Source organism: Hoplias malabaricus, chromosome 11 (assembly GCF_029633855.1).
Source record: "Hoplias malabaricus isolate fHopMal1 chromosome 11, fHopMal1.hap1, whole genome shotgun sequence".
NCBI classification, from domain to species: Eukaryota; Metazoa; Chordata; class Actinopteri; order Characiformes; family Erythrinidae; genus Hoplias; species Hoplias malabaricus.
The window spans coordinates 12,520,816-12,546,410 of record NC_089810.1 but is presented as its reverse complement, the minus strand read 5'-3'; the positions used below and the strand labels follow the sequence as shown (position 1 = coordinate 12,546,410).

Genomic DNA, 25,595 nt, shown 5'->3' with positions numbered 1-25,595 from the left:
GTGTCTGTGTTGCCCTGTGAAGGACTGGCGCCCCCTCCAGGGTGTATTCCCGCCTTGCGCCCAATGATTCCAGGTAGGCTCTGGACCCACCGCGACCCTGAACTGGATAAGGGTTACAGATAATGAATGAATGCTTTATTCAGTTCCAGGACACTGTGGGTTCGGAGCCCTCCCAAAATCACTGGGTGCAAGGCAGAGACACGCAATGGGCAAAGGGCAAAGGGCACCACACACTCAGAACTATAGACACATTTTGAGTAGCCAAGACCCCAGGGGTTGTGTGACATTGATGCTACCTCTTGCCCCACTGTGTCACCCTTCTACCATCAGTTACATTGTGTATCTTTATTTACAATGGGAGAAATGCTAAGACGGTTAACAAGCCATTTTGTTTTACTGTAAACAGAGAGAGAGAGAGAGAGAGAGAGAGAGAGTGAGACAGCTGTATAGGCAAGATCATGGAGGAGAGTGTAACAGCTGTGTGAGTTCTCCCTCACATACACTTCCCAGATTGTGATACTAAAGCCCTCTGAGTAGAACAGACAAGAACGCAGAGAGAACAGCAAAGTGACAATACAATCTTTCTAAGCGTGTCTAATGTTAAAGAATATTTGATCCCATTCGGACTCCATGATACGTATCAACTGGCAGATATTCAGAGAATTACAGTAAAGGAAAAATAATGAATACATAAATAAAATAAATAAACAAACAAGAGAAATGTGTTACTTTGAAAAAAATATCTATAGTTTATAAATATCTAGAGTTTATCACTGTTCTTCTGGCATCAGAAACATTTTTATATAAATACTATTTATATGTAACTACTACTCATTTCTTAAAAGACCGTGATGCAGCACAAGGCCCATTCAGAGCATGGATGTCTCTGAGAGTGTTATGCACTGTGAAATGAGAGCCCCCTACAGGAGAAAAAGGGCTAATAAGATAACGCCAAAAAGAGCAGTTGACTTCACCGAAAAACCGCAAGAATGCACAAACATAAATTGTGCAAAATCACTCTTTATTATTTCGCTCTGTTGCCAATTTTTTTTAACATCAGTTTTACACAAATCACTGACATATAAGAGAAGAGCAGAACTGTATGGGGCCAGCCTGGAAAAGCACAACCAAGAAGAGACCATGAAAGAGAGAGAACTACAGGAATCACATTCATCCAAAACCTCTTCTCCTTCTGCCTTCATTCCTCACATTCTATATACAATCTGTTCATTTCTCCAAAGAAAGATCCTCCAGATTTGTTCCAACATTCATCAAGTCCTTCGTTAAATTTACATCATGTTTGACAGTACACGGAGCATATCAAAGTGAAGGTGCATTTTGCCGGAGACCAGCCATGACTGCATATTTTATATATATATATATATATATATATATATATATATATATATATATATATATATATATATATATATATATATATATATATATATATAGTGCAATGTCTTGATATTGATATGAATTCCACTAGTGGAACACAAACTCATACATGGAGCAATACACTCGGGCAGGCTGCACAATATCTTCATTTATCAGGGCAAGCTGTGGGAATGCAAGAAAATGCATTGTAAAGAGAAAGTGCTACACTCAGAATACTTTCAGGACAGGAGGCTGTCCCGTTGTAAAATAAGAAGAGGTAGGCTATGTGGTAATATAACCACAGCCATTAAGGAATGTCAAACTACATATAGATAAAAGAGGTGCAGAGCATCTTCCAGCATCCCCCACTGATCGCCTCCCCCCCCAGAACATAATGTATTTAGAAAATCCACTGATTAAGAGGAATAACCATGAATATAAACAATAATATGTTTTTGTTCGCTCATTTTTCAGCACAGGCATCCATGCTCGCTCTGATAAATTGCAGTAAACATATTTCCACGGAGCGTGTGTTTATGTGTGTGCGGTTATGTGCGTATTTCTGTCATACCGTGCATACCGGAGACAAAAGAAAAGGAAATTGATTTCACCGGGAGAAGTCGCTGAACAAAAAGCAACTCAAGAGAGATAACTGCATCTCGGATTATTAATATGTGTCATTACTCAAAGAATATGAAAGTAAACAGATCAAGAGGATAATGTTGTTACAAACACAATAAAGTGTGCATGTGGGATTCATCACTTACTATCCAGAGAGTGGGGGAGGGGTGGGGGTGGGTAATAAATGTTTAAGATTACTTTGTTTTTTTTGTTCTTCTCTTTTTTATGGATATTCGGAGTGATAAATGTTCGGCAGCAGTAAGTACGAGGAAGCAGAGTATAAACAAAAGTAGTCAGCTGTAGAGATAAGGAGCAAAATAACCAGACCCTGTACTTAGAAAAACTGTAAGTTTGGGGATACATTCAGGCTGTGGGAGGAGTCCTAGAGGGGATAAATAGCATGTGGGCGGTGCATGAAGCTGTGGGCAGAGTCATGTAAAGTGTGGCTCTCTCATTAGCAGTTGCTGCTGTATCCGTGGGCTCAGTTTAAGAGTCAAACTCTTTGTAGTTTTGTCACATGAAAGAGTTGATTGTGATGTCCGCTCTGTCATTACTCTTTTATCTCACTTCCCCTTGGAAGTTCCTAAAGGCCCGGTCGTCCCAAAGGGGCCGAAAACCACGCAGAATGGGGCGGGGACGCCCATCCAACCCTCCACCTGAATGACAGCAGAGTGGGGAAAAAGAACAAAGGGAGAAAGAGGAACACACTGGGAGAAGAAAGAGAAGGGATAGACACTCAGCTCTTCTGCCTGTCCCCTGTGTGAGTCAAGCTGAAGCTGAAGTGTTTGGCTGTTTCTGCACAGAGGGCTTGAACGCTCTCCTAAAGCCCCTGTAGATGCCCTCAGGAAACCCCTCTCAGCTGGAGTAGATCTGGGTGCCAATCACACGCATGATCTCTTTCTGAACCTTGGGCTCCTGGGTGTTAATGTTCGCATCACCCACCTGACCATCTTCATAACTGCAAAATACATTGAGGGTGGGGGGTAAAAAGACAGAGAGAGATTTAAAGCAATTTTTTTCTACTTCTCTTTAATTAAATATATTATGAGGCCTTACTTTGAAAATCATTTTGGATAAAACCATTGGTTACATTTTTACTCACACAAAAAAGAAGCGTGTGCACACATGGTCAGACACAGGACACACCCAGATGTTTCCATGTTTCTGAAGGTCCTTTGATGTGATCACTGTGACAAATGTTATAGCCGTCATCACAAATATGTGAACCTTATACACTGTATATTAAAACTCTGTACTGGAGCATACGTGTTACATCCTCATAACTTAGTAGAAATTGTGTGGTTTCTTCTAGGACTGTACATAAAGGTCTTTTTACACATGCAAGATATCTGCAGGCCAGACAGAACCTTCCACACTAACCTATTAAACAAATAACAGCTTGCCAGAAGACTCCAAGCTATCAACACTGCTTCTGGTTATTGTAATTCTGATGAAACTCACATAAAACCAGGTGCTTTTCTGATTCTGTAACATAGGCACAACTGGTGCAATACAGGGCTCTCTTAAAGTAAAACCTGTCCTGGACTGTCCTGTAAATGTCACAGTAGGTTTCTCAGGACCAGATCTCAACCGGAGCGCTATAATGGGCATCGATTTCAGCTGCTCACCTTCACACAGCGCAATGCAGTTCAGATTCCGACTCTGCAGAAAGCGTGACTGTATGGGTCGACTCTGTGAAAAGAGAATAGAGATACGTTAACCCCTTAAACTGCAGGTCCATTATTCAAGCACCTTTATACAGCATCTACTATAAACTAGGCCATAGATGATAAAGTCAGCCCTCTGTATCTGCAGGTTCCGCACCCACAGATTAAAAAAAAAAAAACAGTGGATCAAAAAATATATATGATATATATCAGAAAGTGATATATCAGACAGTTCCAAAAAAGCAAAGCTTGTATTTGTGATGCATCTAACACTATACGTTCTGTTATGTCTTACATATGTTCTGTTATATGTATTATAGGTGTTCTACACATGATTTAAACTATAGAGAAGGATGTGATGAATGATCTATACACTACACAAATGCAAGACAATATTTCAAGTGTTTGGCTTTTGCACCTATCACTGATTACACTGTGGATGTTCCCTATTGCCATTAGCACAGAAAGCATGATGCCCATTTTTCTGAAAAACAAGCTGAAAACTCCTCTGACCACAGCACATTTCTACTCTATTTTGGACCATCTGAGATGATCTTGGGCTTGAGTTTCACTTTACATTTCCTGATGTACTCCTAAGCCCATGTGGCTATATTTATCATTATACGTAGTATGAGTTTCACATGCAGTGCCATCTGAGGGCTCTGAGGTCATGCACATTCAGCACTGGTGCCCACCCTTACTCTACATGGAATGGCTTTTCTCCAGATTTCTTGAATCAATTCATAGTATTAAATACGGAAGATAATAAAAGACCACATTTGCACTGAAAAAAATTGTTGTCTGAACTGTCTGATAATCTTAAGTGTAATTTAAAAAAGGAATTTAGTTTTTTTTATTTTGAGTCTAGTTTCTCACACTGCGTTTAATATCTTACCTGTGGAATTGTGTTCATACGATTATACCGCTGCACCAGTTCATCTTTAGTTGGCATCCGATGTTGTCCTTTACCCATCCCTGTTCACACACACACACACACACACACACACAACTCAGATTAGACAATTTGCTTCCTAAACATTTTCAGTGACATATGGTGAGATATTTAACATATGCTACTCAAGCTCATGCAGCACAAAGCACATGATGGAGTATGGAGTTCACAACATGATAAATGATCACACATTCAGAACTCATGATCTAGAATATGAAAAATGACATCTATTACATGTATGGCACTGATTAAACTACAGTGGTTTTAGGACTTAATATGTCAGAACAGTTTGTCATAGTAAATGTTTCAAACACCCCACATGAATTATTGCAGCATCATTTGAGGAATACGAGTCACTGGCACGATGACGATTATCATTACATATTAACAAAATAAAGACGACGTTACTTAATGTATTTATAAACCCCCGATGTCTGTTAATGGGTGAAAAAAAAAAGTCTTGGTCCGGTTTGCCATCGCTCTCTCTGCTTACTGCAGTTATTTTAGACAACGAAGAGAATATTGCTCTATTCCTGCTCCATAAGTGAATAATATTGAATTATTTTTGCTGTTTCAGATTACTATAGGTGGAAACATCTTCAAATTCAGGAGATGGAAAACTGCATTGTCAAAACTTCTACAAAACTTAACAACTCGAATTACAAATGAGTTTCTGTGGTAACTTAAACATTGAATAAAATCTTACAGATAAGTTCAAACTCAGCCATGTACAAACAACAGTTTTTTCCCCTCAAAAACACCATTCCACCTTAAAAGCATGCAGCTTCTGAATGTAAATAAACCAGAGAGAACACAGTTTCCCTACAGTAATAGACATCCCCTTTAAATAACATTAAAATATTATATATTTCTTTAATATGGTCCACACATCAAAAAGTCCAACAACATTGTCTGTAACTTACATGTTCAAGTATGTGCTCAACTCATGCAAACTACATGACCAAAAGTTTATGGACATCCCAAATATCTTTCTTTCTGTAAAGATATTGGAAGTTTGTTTTCCTTCTGGGAAAGCTTTAACTCAAATGATGGAACATTGTTAAGATGAGGTGATGGGATTTAGCCACAAGAACACTAATGAAGTCAGGTTTGGATGTTGGATGGGAAGTTCTGGATAACAACCAACTCTCACAAATAACTCATGCCACAAATATTGGAAGGAATTCCATCAATCCAGAGAATGCAGTACCAATGCTGTACAGCTTAATGTTTTTTCTGTGATCTGTATGAGGACATGGAATAAAATGATATGTTGAGATTTTGTGATGCTTTCTCTGTAGATGGCAGGCAGTTCAGAACTGGCTGGCCTCTTTTTTTGGGTCTGTCCAAGATGCTGTATCATCAGACATGACTGAACCTCAAATATAAATGATAAAATATTAATTAAAATGCATAAACTAAATAATAAAACAATAAATCAAATAGTCAAGGGACTTCTCACAGTCTTCTTCCTAATACAGCCTGTTCTTCAAATTCCAGTAGCTAAATGGCAATTGTTTGATAAATCATTTTCTTTCTCATGTGATCTGATATTTACTTGATGTGGATTATTTTAATATAACAGATTTTAAGGTCTGTAACACACACTTGTATAAATGGCTGATGTTGGGTTGTTGCTGGATTTAACAGACAGCTCTGCACAGAAAACTTTGCTGTCTTTGGAGAGGATACGTGTGTCCATGATGTTCCAGAACCTGTGTAGGTGCTATCCGTGCTTGGCTCCTCGGACATTGGAACTGTTTAAGCCTTCAATCATCCAAGCATTATCCCAGGATTTTTAAGCACTGCAACTGAGGGTGCCTAAATGACACAATCGCAGTGCACCTCTTTCTTCATACAAATTGCACACATTTGAAGGAGCTCTTGCAAAGCAGAAATTAAATCCAAGGGTATTTATCCTTCTATGACAGACTACAGGGGCAGTCAAATGGGACATAACTCAAGAATAAACGCCTTTAAAGCTCCCACGGAGGGTCCTCCACCTTTAGCAGAATCGTCATATAACAATACAGTGCACGTCTTAGGCACCTACAATTATTAGTATTATTTAAAATAATTTATCTTCTCAGCAAACGTGGTGCTGGTATAAATTTTATAGAATAACAAATACAAAACCACAGAAAATTTTAAATTATATTTTAAAGTGGTAGATATGTGAACAAGTGTGAGGACAATTTTTTTTTTCAGCACACTAGACTTCTGAAGTATTTATTAATCTGTAAAACACGGGACTGGATTAAAACCTCAGATAATATTTGACTGTCACAAGGACATTATGTGGAAAGGGTTAAACCAGCACATTCATAAATAGAATGCCACTACTTATTGTAATGAAGTTATTTGATTTTGTTCTAATAATAGTTTATTATCCGTCTAGTGGCTCAGTGCTCAGTTCTGGTAAGTGACCACCAAAACACATTGAATGAAAATTAATTGCTGATTTGAATGCAATTAAATAAAATGTTGATTTCCACTCAGAACCGTTATCTTTTGCTTTTCTGTTGAGATTTTTAAGGTTTCTGCTGTGAAACCTCAATCTGAGCACTTTCTTATACGGAAGGCGTTTGAAATTCACGGGCATAGATTATGGTAAAGATATGATAATTGTAAAGAAACGTGCACATCCTCCCAATCTGCGAATATTTGGTATTCACTTATGAATGTGGCCCAATGAGTGCGGACAAATAGGTGTATTGATTAAATACGGTGAAAACAAGAACAGAGAAGACAAAGACCAAAGTGAAAGTGGTTAAGGCCAAGCCTAAAGAAAGTGCTGTGTTGTTTGACCCCTTCTGGTAGTTTAACCAAAGCATGTCACCGACATTTTGGTGAGAAACGTGTTAACTTGTGGAAAAAGGGGTATAATGTAATATGTAGCTGCTCCAGACATTCTTGCTTTTCTATGAAGATTATGCAATGATTATGCAGACCGTCACATCACAACCAGCAACCACCATCACTAATGAGCAGTTAACAGGAATGAATGTGATGAAGTTAAGGTAAAGTATGACTTTCAGCTCCCGCTCAGTGTGACACATTTAGCACCACAGCAACAGCAAAAGACCCACAGAACACGATGAAGGACAGGTGAGCACAGGGGCATGATGACGTCTGGCGAATCCTACCTGAGTATCCGAAGGATATGCTGGAGATTGGGCTGAGATAGATGCCCTTTCCATACGCTGCCCCATGCAGCTTGGGTTAAAAAGAGCAAGAGTCACTGAGGAATTCAGAGTAATGCTACACATGCTCAAAGGTTATACACATGTGTCCAGGAAAAAATAAATCCATGGATGGGGAAAAAAGTCATAGAAAAAAGTGCTGAGCAACAAGACAAACACCAGAGATGAGCTCCATCATATCCCTTCTTATTGTGAAGACACAAAACCACAGGAACAGTGGCTTAACTGGCAGTGCACTGAATTTTACAAGGCCAACACCGAGTATGAGTCTACAAAAATAAAGTTAAGGGGAAAAAGGCGACGATAATGTGGATGATGATACTGATGATAAAAATGATGACCATACGCAGAACCTTGTGAATTTTAGATCATCTGACAAACATCGATGAAGAAGAAATAAAACTGCCACTCCATATTAGCAACAAACTAAATGAAGGTTGACCGTGCTTAAATTAAAATCTTTTATTCAGTCAATATGTTCAATATTTCTCATTATGAGACTGATGTAAGAAAAGTGGAAAATTAGTTTACTGGCTTTTTTGTGACTTTGTTTAGAGAGTGTCTCATTCCTCTGTCAGATCAACTTGTTAGCTTGTTAGCAATTAGCTTGTTTTAAGGAACAAAAGATCAAAAAAGTCAACTCAAAATTAAGATAAAAAAGGCATTTTTGAGATAAAATGACTTACAACAAGAACAAATGTCTTTAAGAAGACAAATAATTGTTTAAATATTCCTAAAACAATCTCAAGTTTTAGAAACATTAGACATATTGGCTAGATTTAAGATCCCCCTGCACTGAAGATGACCTGATTTGTAAACAACTGCAATATGAAGGAAATGGAAGTTGGGTAAAATGTAGATTAAAAAAAGAAACAGGGACATGGAGGATAAAACATTCCAAGTGCTTTGTACACGTCTTCCAAAGGCAATGGTGTAAGTACTATTCCTGTTTGAATTCACAAACAGATTTAGGTTCCAGGTAGCGGAACAATAAATACTGTACAGCGGTCCCAATCCTTACCACATCCACAGTGACTCCACAGTGAGTGTAGAATACTGAAATCCACCTAAACACTCAAAGTGATTCCCTTTAAATTCTCTGTGAGACCTAATGGTAACCCCCGACTACAGCTGACCCCTCAGCCCCTTCTGTTTCACACAGGAAGGTGTATGGAACCAGCTGCTGTCAGCACAGGAAATGACCTTGTTGTTACCAGAAAGTTTCACTTCATTTCAGCCCAACAGCAGAATGGGACCTGGCATTCGTTACTGTCAAAATGGATCAGCTGGACAGTCCACCTGCGCCCAGAGCAGCACAAGCACTGTCCAATGGAGAAATGCGTCTTAGATCAGCTGACTGATGTCATTTACATACCTGCAGTTTGGTATAAGAGGCATTGACTAGTCCATTTCTCAGAACAGAGTGCCAGTTCTCTATATGGGAACCACTAGAGTGGTGTAGAAGGAGAGAGTGAGAAAGAGAGAGAAAGAGAGGGAGGAATGTGTATATAAGTGAAGAGCTTGATTCTATAAATGCAGTCCCTGCTCATGTTTAAACGGAAAATAACCAGCCAGTGAGTCATTGAGAATAAAATAAAATAAAATGCTTTTCTCAACATCAATGCTTTCTACATCAATAACTAAAAACTCAACTTGCAACATTCTGCTTCTAAAAAAAGAAGAGGCTATTTATGAGTCTTTGTTGGCTGTTTTGGGAGATTTTGAAAGAGTTAGCATTATGGTACTGTAGAGCCTTTTTCTCAAATAGAAAAGTGTGGTAATAAAACAGTTGCAGTATATTTCAGTCTAAAAAACACTGAAGTTGCACAATTAAAAAGAGACCATCAAGCCCTAGAGAGCTTAGCAAAATGCAGACAAATACACACCGTGATAAATTAAAGGAAAAACTAAGAAAAAGTGTTCTTGCTAAGTGTTGGGCCACAAAACAGCTTCAGTGTGCTTTGCCTTAGATTTTCCTTTAATTTATCAGCAACCCGTACACTAAGTGTAGCCTGAATCAGGGTTAACTTCCGTTCCATCTCTAAATTCCAATTAAATGAGTGTGACTACTCAGTGTTTATCAGTAAGGAGCAACAGTGAATGTGTCTGCTTGCATTTGTGAGCTAAAATCACTTATGCCCAAAGCTATTAGTTAAAGCATGTCTAGAAAGGTACGGTTTGAAAGCTGCAGTATTTATAACTCAGAGGTGGGAGTGCTGAGTTTGTAGTGGAGTGTGGAATATGATGAAGGTGTACTGCAGTAAGGTTGGCTCACTGGAACGCAAAGGTGCTGCCATAGAGCTTCTTGGCTGTGCGGAATCGAGCTTCTTTAGCAGGGGGGCTGCTCAGGAGCAGAAACTGATGGGAGGTGTGCATAAACTTCAGCTGCTGCTTAGACACAATATTTATCCGGATGAACGGATGGAGAGCACATAAGAATCAACAGTTACACAAATGCGTAAGTACACAAGTACACAATAACACAGATAGCAATAAAAACACAGGACAGGAAAAGGAGATCTTACCCTACTCAGAGGCAGTTTGACGATATGAGATCGGTTACTGGATATTATCCTGCAAAAAGCAAAAAGTGACAAATATAAACTAGGCAACGTTTAAGCTGTGTTTGTGTGTGTTTTGTGTACATGAGAGAGAGAATGTGTAAAATGACTGGAAATCAAATTTAAATGTGGAGAATGAGGATTTACCAGTGTTTTTACTAGTCACTCACCACTGCAGCAGAGGATGAGCTAGGGGATCAAGTTTGTCCATCTGCTTCTTTATTTCCAGATATGAGCCCTGTAAACACATCGGTGCAGTCACACCACTAATATTACAGTTACACCAAAGAAAAGGCTCATTCAAAATACAGTTTCACAAAAGCTAGACACAGTCACAGTACAATTAGAATTAAAAAATCCTCAAAAAAAAAAGCCTAATTTATAGTACAATTACACTAATACAGATAATTGTAGCTGCATAAAACCAAAATCCATGTACCTGGGTCATCTCTCGTATGGACATTACACTGTCCAGTGCCTTTTGCAGCCTCTCATAATTCTTCTTCTGTGACGACCCGTCCATTGAGAGACACACATCAAGCAAACCACACATGTTTAAAGAAAATAAGAGAAAAAGGCTTGATTAATACCATACCCTCTAGAACTACAATCGTATCTCATTTTAAAATTTGGTGAATAAATTCATCAAACATCTGTTTTACACAATTTAGTTACAGAAACAGTTTAGTTACAGTAGTTATTGGATGAGTCTTAAGAGGAAATGTCTACAGGGACACCAAAGTTACACCAAAAATTATGTTTATACTGAAATATAAAACATGTGAGCATACAATTTACAAATGACAAATCACCTTAGGATTGAAGGCGAGTGTTTTGGGGTCATTGGGGTCGACTACAGAAGGATAGGGTTCAAAAATGATGCTCTTGCGGGGAGACTCCAGCGCAGCTCTGCACATAGCAACCAGTAGATCCACCACCTGCACCACAACATTAAAAACAACAATTAAGTCCCAGCCAAAGAGAACTAAATGGGATCTACTCAAAATCAAAAAGTGAAAGAATTGTAATAAGTCTTTAAAAATATAATCACAATAGGCTGCGGCTGTTTTCGCAGCTGCAACAACTGAGACTCAAATAATGCACAAAATATAATTTGGACATTTTTATTGCTCTCTTGCATGTTTGCATGTTACACTTTTAAACTGATATCAAATAATTTTGGGTAAACTAATTCATCTGAAATATGTGTCTTTCAGGCCTACAGAAATCATAATCTTAATTTTTTATTGTCTGATCCTTAACAATATGTCAATATTACCATAGACACCGTTGATGGATGAGAAGGCCTGGCTCGATGTCTCTGTTCTAATTGATTCCAAAGTTGTTCTATCTGGTTTAGGCCAGGACTGTGCATGTCAGTCAAGTTCTATTACACCGAATTTGCACATCCATAACTATATGGACCTTGCTTTGTGCACTGGTGCATAGTCATGTTGAAACATGAAGGGGCCATCCCCAAACCATTCCCAAAAGATTGGGAGAATTAAATTGTTCTATATCCTTTAGTATGCTGAAGCATTAAGACTTTATTTCACTGGAACAAAGGGGCAGTGCCCAACTCCTGAAAAACTACTCCACAACATCCCCTCTAACAAATGTAACACTTTGAACAATGCAGTCAGACAAGTAACGTTCTCCTGGCAACCGCCAAACCCAGACTCGTCCATCGGATTGCCAGACAGAGAAGCGTAATTCATCATGCCAGAGAACATATCTCCACTGCTCTAGAGTCCAGTGGCAACATACTTTACACCACTGCATCCGACATTTTTCATTGCGCTTGGTGATGCAAGGCTTAAATGCAGCTGCTAGGCCATTCTATGAAGCTCTCTAGGTACTGTTCTTGAGCTAATCTAAAGCCACATGAAGTTTGGAGGTCTGTAGCGATTGACTGCAGAAAACTGGTGACCTCTGCACACTATGCTTCACTGCTTCACTGGAGAAAATAACTTAATGCTCTTTTAATTTCATTGTGTCTGTACATCGGAAGTGTCCAAGCGCAATTCAAGATTTATGTTATCGCAAGCATAAGAAAGCTCTCTGTGTGTGTGTGTGTGTGTGTGTGTGTACCTCAGCTCCAGTGGCAACCTCTTCTGCTGCCCCTGACATCACTCCTAGTGTGTAGAAGGAGAATACACACAGTTCTCTGGTGCAGACTGCAGGCTGGAATAAACATTTAAACAAAGCTTGTAACTGTCTAATAATTTGTTATTGTCATTAGGGGCAGGTTTGCTTGCTGTGTATTACTAATTTAAGAAATGTTATTCTGTTATGCATAGACAGCTCTTTTAGCACCTATTAACATGGTAGCATCCAATGGCTGTCAAAATAAAAGACCAATTTTTAGATCATGTGTGCCCTTCACTGTGTAAATATTTCATAATGTACAAACCCATAGAGATGGTCCAGAATTATTTGTTTGGAATCCATGTTCCAAAGTTTAATTGCAATATTTTAAATTTTATATTTAAATTATAATATAAATAATAATAAACCCAATTTAAATGTAAGAAAATGTAATCAAAAAACGATCAGAATGCAGTTAAAAAGAATAATGATCTAGACTCAGTTTAAAAAGGTGTGACCAAATTTGTGGTAGATCATTTGGTTAAAAAAATTGCAAACAGGTAATTAATGCATGGAATTTATCGATTTAAATGTTTCTTTAAATGTTAAAATATAAATTCTATACACTGCATAATTAATTTTAAATTATAAAAGAACACCAAAAGAACACTTTGGAGATATGTTTGGACAGTGATGATTAGCTCTTTGAAGTTAATGTGAGTGAGCTGTGTCTGTACAACCTTGAGCATGGATCCATTCTGAAATACATGTTGCTCGTCACAAACCACACAGTACTCATTCAGCGTGGGGATACGCTGCTCGGAATACTTCATTATCTGAAAGGAGAGAACCAGGAGAAAAACACGGTAAGGGACCAATGCCTAAACAGCCATACTCCTGCTTTACTGATCACAGCCAGAGGACTCAAGAAGAATTGAAATGTTTGTGCACAATGACAAACAGGAAAATCCGAAGTACTTCATAAAACCTCAGAGTTATATTTTATGGCACCCTGCATTAATCTATTCTATATGGATTAGTAATATTAAAGCACTATACTTTGGCTGTATCAAGAAATACCACTTACTTTTATCAGCACCAACAGAAATACTGTTAAAATTGTTTAAAATCGCTAAAACTGGCAAACTGGACCATTCATTCAGAGAGACATAGCCACTGTGTTTAACATTTGTTATCAAAGTTAACTGAATTTTTCTGTGGATTTAAAAATGAATCACTTGCAAAATTGCAATATGCACCTGTATGTGCCCAAAACAGTTTTACAAACCTCAACTCCAAGAACATTAGGTTAAATGCAAATAAAAACAAAATCAGAAAGCAGTAATCACACTTTGTCCTATAATTAAATAAAAGCAGTATGAAGAAAATATATTAAACTACTTATTGCCTCCATTTATTTTGTAAATACATGCTCATTCAAAACTTTGAGACTAATGAAATAATTCAATGGTTTAAGCACAGTGTTCTTCATCAAATAAATGTAAAAATGTAGTTCTTTCATCAAATAAAGCCCAAGGATGAAAACCATTGAATCCCTCTGACCTTCAGTCCCTGAGAATGCACTGCATTGAAACCTGGCATTCTACTCTGATCAGCATTCACCATACGGAGTACTCTGACAAACCACTGACAGTAAACATTATTTGTCCCGCATCAAAAAAATTGGAGAGTCTACTGTGCAAAGTGGAAGCTATATATGAACAAAACCTACTCACCAATTTTACAAATGAACACTCGTATAATGGCAACACATTCCCCCTTTAAACCTGGATTGTTGTCTTACATCCTCATTAACAAGTGCTGTTTAAAAGAAAGGTGATCAATCTTAAATAAGCATGTATTTACAAAATGACCCCAAAAAGTTTGTAAGATAAAACAACGTATATGACGTTTCTAAATTTAATAAACATTTTATATATTGTCCCAGCTTTATTGAAAACGAAGCTAGTACTTCAGTCTTTATCAGTTATCACAGCTTAGGCTCATATACATCTAAAACCTGGTACATCGCCACACCACAAACACACAGATGAGCAAACTGTGAGATAGCTACAACTATAATGCCACATCACTAATGTTTTTGCAAGGTTATGAGATATTATCAATGCTGTTGCATGAAGCATGCACAATTATTGATGAGCGAAATGCAGAATCACGTTAGCAGTTACCACAGGAACAGCTTTGACCAGATCAGTCTTGTTACTAGTTCACTAAAAAGCCATGCTTGAAGATGAGATTATCGCACTGTGTGATGATTTTTTACTGTATTCCGACAAGAACAAAGATTAATAACAACACAGTGAGAAGGAAGCGTTGTTTTAACTAAGCTGGAATCCAGAGGAATGTGGCATGTCTCAGAGCTGTTTTTACCTGCACTAGGAAGCCGTACTCCAGAGTGGGGATATTCTTGCAGTGTCCGCCCGCCTGGGATGAGAAAAACAATTCAATCAGCTGCCGCGTTGTAATCTGCGCAGGGGCCCTGCCCGCCGGGACTGCCACAGTCTGATGGGTCAATGGAGACAAAGCATTATGGGAAAGGGCGCCAGCCAGCCACCACAGGCAGAGGGAGACGAGGGGGAGATAGAGGCTGGGAACAGGCTGAAGGGAGGTCTTCAAATTGAAGAGTGAAGGTGCTCTGCAATGTTTTGTCATTTATTCCCTGAGGTTTTGACTACAGAGCTATAGTTCTGCAATGTAGAAATATATACAGTCCTCATGGCTTTCTCTTTCGGTATAAAAGATGTGTTGAACTACACCATTTTATCAGATTTACTCTGCAGATTTACAATTATTAACTGTAGTCAGTTTTTATCTGCTCAGTTTAACAGCATCCATCAGTGGAAAACAATCAATCTCAGCACTGCAGAAATACTAGCATTGTAGAGCTGCGCAGGCAGGAGTGTATCAGGGGAGCGTAATTATATACCAACAAAGGGCACCTACACTCATCAGATAAAAGGGTACTGTACTGGTACATTTTAGTTCCCCAAGGTACAAACAATGTAATCGTACTCTCAAAAGGTATAACATGGTCAATAAAGCCAAGCTGTGTACATTAAATGAGTTTTCAAGGTACACTACATTCAGTTTCCCACGGGACAAGGACTATTCCAGAAAAAAGTAAAGTAAAAAGCCTAAAAAGTCAAAAAAGGGTGTATGGAGTCTATTGCAATACAAAATATTACCATGACACTCCCTAATATTCCTGAGAATGTCTAAGGCTGTCTACCTCTAAAATGAGATGCAAACACATCTTTTATGTGTAAATTAGAATATGTACTAAAATAAAAACAAAATGAGGTCATGCTTTCTTTTATACTCCCTTAAATTCTTATTATAATACAGTTAAGTTCCAAAGTATTAAGTAACTGTCCTGGTTAACATTTCCAGCTAAATTACTCTAATACAGGCTCCAGCTATAAACTAGGCAACTGTGTAGACCTAGTCCCGAAATGCTGTGTAACCACTGTGGGAATAAAAGAGGCCAGGGGTCAGGGGTCAGGGCAGTCTGACTAAATAATAAAATGCACAAAGCAGAAAAAGACAGCAATATATCCTACAATTGGATCAGAGCTTGGAGTTACAAGATGGAAAGCACAAACATACTTGCACTACATTTCACATTAATGTGTTTAAGGAAAGGAAATGAAATATCTCTCCTATAGAGTAGGGACCCTGTAACACTACACTCCTGTTTATACATAAGGCACTTTGTGTGTAAGACTTGGGGTTTATACCTACTTTTAACCCCACATAATGTCTCTTGGACATGTTTCCAGTCTAAACATGTGACATTCCAGGGAGTGTGTTTGCATTTACAGCCTTGCAAATCAAAGTATTTATTAAAATATTAGATATATTACTACATCCTTTATCTGCTTTATAGCTGTAAACTGAATTTCAAAGGCACTACTATGGGATGGTGTTCCTGCCTTGTGCCAAATGGTTCTGGGTGGACTCTGGACCCACCATGACCCTAAACAGGAAGAAACCATGAATGAATTATAGTGTCACTCCCACATTACTGTAAACAAGTTTGGAGTTTGGTTTGTACCACACCAGTTAAATGCTAAGGTTTATAAAAACTGTAAAATAAGGCATCTTCAACAGAGAAATGATCAGTTGTGAATTTAGATTCAATCTAAATGACTTCATTCTAAACTTGTCAAGGACGATATCAGACTTGAGGCATATCTGACCTGGTCTGGGGTCATACCATGTTTAAACATCATGCTGTTCTTCAGTACTCACATCTAACAAACCTTCTGTGAGGAATGCTGAGAGAACTGATCTATAATTAAGAGCACTTATCGGAGGGCCCCAGAGTGAGCAGTTGAGCTAAGAGAGGAGCTAAACAGGAGTGGAGAGGCAGGCAGGATAGAGCTGTATGTGAGAGGCGAGGGCTTTAAAAAAATAGCTTGCCGTCTGACCTGGCTGTTGGGGGGATAGCTAAACAGCTCCCCCTTGGGGTTCTTCATGGTGCACGAGATGGAGCGGTTCATGAGCCTGCTGACTCGCAGCTCAGGCACAGTCAGTTTGCCCTTCAGCATTGTGTCCTGGATCAGAGGAAAACTGGGAGATCTGAAAACAAGATAGAGCCCATGGTCAAGGTACGTTTACACAAACCCATTTATATGCTCACACAGCAGTGATTAAAAACATACACTTGCTAAAGTTTTAAATTAACAGGGGTACAAGCTTTATAGCTGTATATAAGCTTTATTTGTACATTGAATACAATCATGATTTTCTATGCTTATTCATGCATATTTAAATAATTAATCGGTACATAAAAGACATCCAGAAAAGCTGGTTATGACATGAGACATTCTAGTGGAACGTATTGTGTCAAAAGGTGGTGGGGGTGGGGGGACCAGATATCTGAAGGTTGAAGCTTTATAAATAACAAATAAAAATTGGCATATTTATATTTAAGATAATGGCAGCCTCTGGCTCTTTTCACTGTATAATAATCCAAGTCAATAAGTTTTATTAAAATGATCTATTATTTATCCAACCACTCTGTTTACATTACAGCGACTGACATTTTGATTAATCTGAGAGGTAACAATTTTACTGATAAATAAACTGAAATTAATGTCATTCTGAAATAATATAATTCTACATTCAATTATAAGATATATAGCCATTTCTCAAGTGTCAGTTTTCAGAAAAAGAAATTTGTTAAAAAAGCTTACAAAATAATGTCAGGAGGGAAAAAAATAAATGTGGAAATGACATTTCAGTTTTTGTAATATGTGCCTTTTAACACACCACAAAATTCATTGTGTTAAATGCCTGTATAAACATTTGTTATTGTAGCTGCAGCCTGATGAGCGAAAAAAAAAAACCATACACAACAGCAGGCCCGTGAATGAAGGACCTTCAGATCCAATTTGTGTGAGTGGAAATGTGGCTGAAGGCAGTAAGGATGTAGTAGAAATGACTGTCGTACTTGGGGATGGGGGAGAAGATGCTGAGGCCTGCACGGAACTTCTTAATGGTCCCTCCAGCCTTAAACCAGCTGTGTCTCTTCTCCTGCTGGGCTTTAAGGAACTCATTACTCAGATGTTTCCACTGCTGGGAGGTGAACGTGCTCAGGATCCTGGCGGGAAAGACACACTTACAGCAACTGAAAAACAGCTCACTATTTCAGCAAGAGCTTTTAAGTTTAAAAAAAAAAAAGGCATGGGGGCGGGGGAAGCTGATGCTGCAATTTTAAGAGTCACAAAGCAGAAAGATGCTATTTATGTTGCCTTTGTACTGTCATATAAGCACCAAAAATAAATCACAAGCGCCAGAAATACTCACTTTTTCAGCTGAAGTCCGAGGCTGAATCCGTCTTTATTGGAGGGTTGAAATACTTCCACTGAGGGTTCTGTGACAGATAATAATGATTAAATTAACACTATAATATTACCGCAGTTATGCAGATACAGGTTTGTTTTTATATAATATCAGTACTCCTATGTAATAATATATACCATACACTCACTGTTCTATCTGTTGCACTGTTTATCTTCTAGATAAGACCTATACTGTACCATGCACTACACTTGTCTGCAAATACTTTATACAAGTATATAAAGAAAAAACTCATTCATGCCATAAACACTCATTGTTGTAATCTTGACAAACAATATACAGTTTGTGTATTTATTTTAAAATAATATGACTTCTCATCTACATCCACTACATGGCCATAGTTAATGGGTGATTTACTACAAAACAAACTGTATAGATCTACACACACACACACACACACACAAATACACACACACTCCTGATTACCAGGTCCATCCAGGTACTGTGAGAGGGAGAATCGGAGTCTGAGGATGATGGGTTCTGTTCTAATGACCTTCCAGGCTGTGGCCACTTCCTCCTGCAAACGTAGTAGACATTTACTTCTACAACCAAACACAAGGCCCCCCCAGTGCCTAGGACCATGGACATTTTGACTAAATTCAGAGCAAAGAAAGACTACGCACATCCAAAAAACTGATGTTAATATGAAGGTCAATATCCACATCATCGATTGTTCCGTACTCTCTGTTAAAAAACAAAACAAAAAAATAAATAAAACAAAAAAGAACAGATGGTAGAACACAATTCAAATTTAGATCTTACAATAGGTGACCGACACAAAAAGCTATTTTTAACTGGAACATGAGCACAACCTTTTAAAACCTCCAAAACACCAGCAGCACTGCTGTTTCCAATACACTCATACCAGCCCAACCCACACAAACACACCACCACGACATCAGTGTCACTGCAGTGCTGAGATTGATCCAGCACCCAAATATAATCTGCTATGTGGTAGTCCTGTAGAGCTCCTAACAAGTGTGCAGAAACTAGGATGTCATTGTAATCTTTTAGCTGATCTGTGTATACACAAAAAGAGGTTTCACCTAAATAATGATGAATAACTATTTTCTTTTTTAATACTATGTTTAAACGCACATACACTATCACTACAGTACCTGATAGACACCGCACTTTCTGTGTAAATGTCTTTCACAGCCTCGATGTCGGCATCCAGTTGGGGATGGCGATACAGATCAGCAGCACAGCTGCCCTGCAGCAGAAGAGGAGGACACAGGATATATGGAACATACGCTGTTACATGTGAAGGGTGCATTCTAGTGCCATATGTAAAACTGTGAAGTGGGAATGTTTGCAGTCTACATTATCACAGTTCTTATTAAATAAGTTTAACAATTGTTAAACGTGTAATTAGTATTTGAATAAATACTTTCAAAAGTATCATACAACACAAGCTCAGAAGCACAACAAGACTTTTTGTAAATACAAGTAATATTTAACACAGCAGCATAATGTGCTTTTAACATGGATCACATAAATGTTGACATATAAAGGACATAAACACATCTGTACATATTCCACAACCAAAACCTCAGTCTTTATCATGGTATTCTGCCGAATCTGTGAGAGACTAGTTTTAAACCCAAACCAGATTTACTGGTGCCTTTTAGGCATCTCTGACTGAGAGATTAAGAGTTATCATCCTGTATGTTATAATGGGATTTCAAATCACATGAGCACCACTCCAGGGAAATCTGAGGAGCATCTAATCATCTTACTGCTGATATTTAAATTAATACATGTGTATGATGCACTGGACGTACGATGCATCTACTGCCGCTGACATTCTCCTTACTCTAATGTGTGCTCAGTCCAGTCCAGTTCAGAACAGAGAACTGGTGATGTGACGATCACAATCACACTTTAAAACATAACATGCCTTTTGAAAATTTGTCACAAATGTTCAAAATTAATAAAACTTATATGGGTTCTAATTATCTGTTAAAGAATATACAGCATATTCAAACACCAATCAATCAAACAATATTAAATGAGCATGATTAGCAGAGATGAAACATAGTGTAAATGTTTTTATTAAATCATTTATTAATACAACCACACCACAGCATTAAGGCTTTTGTATTAGCGTGGTTTATTGTGAATTGCATTTTTTTATTATTGTATTAATATACTTATTTAATTATCTAAAATAAATATGCAATATTACACTTAAACTGTTGGATTAAAAAACCAACAATGCTTTGTATTAAAAGTTAGGGTGTTATTAGTATTATATTTAAATATTCAATTATTATTTTTAGCATTGGTGCTAATCTTATTTCATATTTAACACATTTATGTTATAACATATATTATAAATATATTTCATGTTACATTCACAACATGGGCATTAAAATAACATAATTTATAATTTTCCATAGTAAATATGGCCTAATTTTCTAATTCTGCAATTTTGTTTCGTTTATTTACCTGAATTCCATACACGAACTGCTCCGGCTCATTCTCACCGTCCGATTCCTCATCTGTCCAACACTGGCCTTTGATGTCCTGAGGAAAACACCCAGCCATTTTAAAGACGAGTCTCAGATGCCCTCATTAGCCACCTTAACATTTTAATCCTCCTAAACGGCCTCTTGTTAAGAATGAAATTTTATGTGAGTCAAGAGACCCAGGCTGAGAGAGCTACGTGTCTGAATAACAGGAGAGGAGCTGGAGAAGCCGCCTTTTTGTTGCCTCCAGAACTGTCAGCTGCAGTTATTTCCTCCAGACAACACAGTCACACATTTCTCACTTTAAAGGAGTCCTCTGAAGAGTTTGTCTGGGATTTCAAAGGCAACAGACAGCACATTTATATACTTAACCACAAAGCAGCTATCACCTAGCACAGACAACTGCAGCTCGTTTTATGCCTCATGAAGTGCCAGAGTTCACTCTGTACTCTGTGTCTAATTGAAGATGCAGTCTTACCATTGGATCAGTCATTTATAGAGGCAGCTCTGTTCCACTGTTTCCATCCATTTCACATTAAAACCCAAGGCCAAAGATAGCTCTGCTAAGGTGGGGCTTGGAACTCTGTGCCTCCTGCTTCTCTCTGGATGACTGCAGACAAAGAGAAATACACAGAACCGAAATATTCATTTTTCACAGAATTACCGTCATCACGTTTATTTAATATCATCATGTTCATGAGTTATAATAAGTCAGAACATTTGAGGTTATTGAGGTTTGAAAGCTGCCATTCACAGGGGTTGGACAATGAAACTGAAACACCTGGTTTTAGACCACAATAATTTATTAGTATGGTGTAGGGCCTCCTTTTGTGGACAATACAGCGTCAATTCATCTTGGGAATGACATATACAAGTCCTGCACAGTGGTCAGAGGGATTTAAAGTCGTTCTTCTTGCAGGATAGTGGCCAGGTCACTACGTGATGCTGGTGGAGGAAAACGTTTCCTGACTCGCTCCTCCAAAACACCCCAAAGTGGCTCAATAATATTTAGATCTGGTGACTGTGCAGGCCATGGGAGATGTTCAACTTCACTTTCATGTTCATCAAACCAATCTTTCACCAGTCTTGCTGTGTGTATTGGTGCATTGTGGTCCTGATACATGGCACCACCTTCAGGATACAATGTTTGAACCATTGGATGCACATGGTCTTACTGGTGCAATGTACAATTAATGAAGATTGGCCACCAGGCTGCTCCAATTTAGCCATGAAACCTCCCACACTACAATGACAGGTGTTTCAGTTTCATTGTCTAACCCCTGTAAGTGTGGTTTAGATACATTTTTCAGCTTTATGAACATCTCTTTTTCTGAGGTCCTCATAAATCTCCTTTGTTTTCGCCAATATACAAATCCACTAACGTGTTCTGAAGATCTGAATTTGATAGAGCCCTGTCACACTCCACGACACGGTACCCACTCACAGTTCAATGTTATCCTATTAAATGAAAACACCTCACTATAATATCACCTTCAAATGAACAGCTAATCTGCCAGGTTCACACACGTGTGCTACTCACAGATCTATAATATTAAATAATTTTCTTCAATAAATGTGACCAAGTATAATATTTTTGTCTCATTTGTTTTCCATTGTGTTCTCTTTACTTTCTTTTAAGGCCTTGTGCGAAAATCTAAATATGGAAAATTTTAAACAGTTTAAACTTTAAATTGTGTGAAGATGCTATAACCTCTAAAAAAAAGTCACACTCAAACATTGCATCGCATTTAAAAAAGGGTGATTTAAAAAACATCCACAACAAGATCATTTAAGCATCCAAAACTATATTTTATAGCACTGCTGCAAAAACATCTCTTCTGGCACCATTTTAAGACTTCAAACTGAGACACTGGATGCTCATGATGATGAGGGGAAAAGGGTCTGACCTCAATTTAAATATGATTTAAGCTGATGGTAAGCTAACCGAGCCCTCCATTTTCATTTTAAATCAGTATTTCAGCACCCAAAGCATTTGTCTCTCCTTTCCCTAATCACACCACTTTATAATCGCTCTCTTTCTCCATCCTCTTAATCACTGACTCTCCACCTTGTGGAGATGTATCCTAGCAACAGACATCGCTGGCTTGTGTCACTGTTTCATGAATCATGCTGAAGTGTGTGGGGGAGTATGTTTGTGTGTGTGTGTTTGTTCTAACTGAGTTTTAATGGTCTATAGGCCTACTGCTGAAACTGAATATTATTCAGTCCTCATAAGCTTATTAAAAACTTCCGAATAATATCAGATACAACACATAATAGATTATTTTAGCAGGAATTATGGATTTAAACATATTATGTTCTTTCTTCTATAAAATTCACTCAATTTTTTAGTTATAAATAACAAAATATATTTTATAAAATGAGTGTATATGTTAAGTAGTTGGACAGGAAATTAAAAATGGTACACATATAGCCTCCTTTCATGTTTCAAATGTACCTTTTTGCTAGAATAGCTCAAGGTTGTTGTAAGAAAATAAAATCAGTTCTGATGATAAATCAATATTGTTGGAGACTGCTATCAGGGTAATATTTTATATTTTTGGCTGGATCCATTTCTGGCAGATGCTGATATTAACAGAAAAAGGTATCAGACCAGACTAGGTCCTGAAACTGAAATCTGTAAGTAGTATACCATTGTCAAACTTAACTCCCCTTATTAATTAATTAATTATCTGTAAGCGCTTATCCAATTCAGGGTCGCAGTGGGTCCAGAGCCTACAAGGAGTCATTGGGCGCAAGGCAGGAATACACCCTGGTGGGGCGCCAGTCCTTCACAGGGCAACTCACACACACACGCACACACCCCTACGGATACTTTTGAGTCGCCAATCCACCTACCAACGTGTGTTTTTGGACTGTGGGAGGAAACCGGAGCACCCGGAGGAAACCCACGTGGACACAGGGAGAACACACCAACTCCTCACAGACAATCACCCGGAGCGGGAATCGAACCCACAACCTCCAGGTCCCTGGAACTGTGTGACTGCGACACTACCTGCGGCGCCACCTTTATTAAAATAGTGCTCAATATTGTAAATAACAATAATAAATTCAGTGCTATTTTTTGCAACATGACTTAATTAATGAAACATTTGTCAAGTGAACTATTTCCACAAAACAACATGCTGAAATCAAAAGTACTGATTCAGATTGGCTGGCTTTTTAAAGGAGGATTAACCCAAAGTGGCCAATTATACAGAGATAATTTACATTCAGCAATCTTAACAGTCCAGTAACATAGCTGCTTTTCTAGATGGAAGCTAAAGAGATGGAAAATGATTACCTCCACCATGCCACCACATGCCCCAGAGAAAAAAATAAAAATAAAAAGGGTACAAATGTTTCTCACGGGAATAAGTGAAATATAAATATGTAATGAGAACACTTTCATAATATATTTGTGACTAAAAGGCAAAAGCATTCTCTTCATCTCCCAATTTCCCCATTATCCTTGTCCTCCCTCTTTTTTCTCCATCCTTCACCCTTGGCCTCTCATCCTGTCCTTCATCTCTCTCCATGTTAGAGCCATCTTGCTGCATCCATACAGTACCTTTACAGCTGTTTTCATGTAACATCGCCAAAGCCTCATTTTAAATTCATCATGCTACACTTGTTTACATGCTGAGGATCAGTGTTAATCCTGTTCTCCTGTGTAATGTGCTGCTGGTTAGTGTTGCATCAAAGGCCTGAAGAATGGTATTTGTTCCAGTGTATATGAGTTACAATGAGGAATGACAATAAAGGCCCTTCAGGTGACCTGACTCTGTAATCCTGTTTTTTTTTTCTACAAAAATAATGTCTTGCAATATACAGAAACACATTATATATCCAAATGTTTGTATACACTTCACATTCACAGTTACTACTCGCATTGTAAGGTTTAACACAAGCTGCTGAGATTTGATTGCATACAGCCACAAGAGAAATAGATGATCAGTTCTAAATCACAAATGCCACGGCAACTAATCTCAAAGTTATTAGATGGAGCTACTTCACTCCGAGGAGGCACCTCCAGTGCGATCAGGGTGATGTTTTGCATTGGGCATGGTGACCTTAGGCTTGTGTGAGGCTGCTTCAGAGTCTTATCTGATCTATTCCACTGACAAGGCATTTCTAATAACGTTACACGCGCTGAATGTCTCTGGATCACTCCATTTGGTGTGTGGATATTTTTAGACATTTAATAGATGATGCAGAATTTCAGCACAAGCAGCACAGGTTTCATAACCTAATGCCAACCCAGAGCCCCATGATGATCACAGTCTCTCCATCATTTCACCCCCACCCCTTCTGGGGCACTGCTATGATTTAACACAACCCCTCCCCCATTCCTCCTGCACATACCAATACAGTCCCATACTTGACCTTTCTCTCATTACAACTCCAGCTTTAAAAACTGAGACAATCGCATCCACCCCTCCCCCACCTCCTCTCCTCCTCCACAATGCCTTCCTCTCTTACCTTGGATGAAGATGGAGAAGGAGCCTCAATCCTTCGTTATTTCTCACTTTCCCTCTGTCCGTAACAACGCCTCCTTATCCTTCTCTCTCTTGGTCCACGATGATTATCAGTCGCCCAGAATAAGGACGTACGCGATTCACATTTCACATAGACATTATAAAAATAAAGCAAGGGCACTAAAATGATTTAAAGCGTACGCTGAAGCTGAAGCTGGAGCTGTACATCTCTCTCCCTCTCTCTGTCTCCCTGTGTTTATCTGTTGCAGATCCACCACCTCTCAGCGCTCC

At 38.4% G+C, this 25,595-nt stretch overlaps 1 protein-coding gene across 4 annotated transcripts; it reads right to left on the bottom strand.

Moving 5' to 3' along the window:
- Positions 1-1,460: 1,460 nt before the first annotated feature.
- Positions 1,461-25,595, bottom strand: LOC136709868 (protein mono-ADP-ribosyltransferase PARP6). 4 transcript variants are annotated; one of them, XM_066685413.1, is made up of 23 exons: positions 25,309-25,595; positions 21,305-21,436; positions 20,807-20,884; positions 19,474-19,568; positions 18,979-19,039; positions 18,782-18,872; positions 18,302-18,368; positions 17,946-18,095; positions 16,921-17,071; positions 14,861-14,992; positions 13,210-13,305; positions 12,473-12,565; positions 11,194-11,319; positions 10,821-10,886; positions 10,552-10,619; positions 10,346-10,394; positions 10,096-10,208; positions 9,196-9,268; positions 7,764-7,833; positions 4,561-4,640; positions 3,627-3,690; positions 3,101-3,185; positions 1,461-2,956 (listed from the first exon to the last, which is right to left on the bottom strand). In XM_066685413.1, exons 2-23 carry the CDS (start codon positions 21,317-21,319, stop codon positions 2,854-2,856), a joined length of 1,926 nt encoding a protein of 641 aa, XP_066541510.1. In that variant the 5' UTR covers positions 21,320-21,436; positions 25,309-25,595; the 3' UTR covers positions 1,461-2,853. The 4 variants fall into 4 exon arrangements, with proteins under 4 accessions (XP_066541510.1, XP_066541511.1, XP_066541512.1 ...); XM_066685414.1 differs by having other exon boundaries at positions 10,821-10,883; XM_066685415.1 differs by having other exon boundaries at positions 14,861-14,914.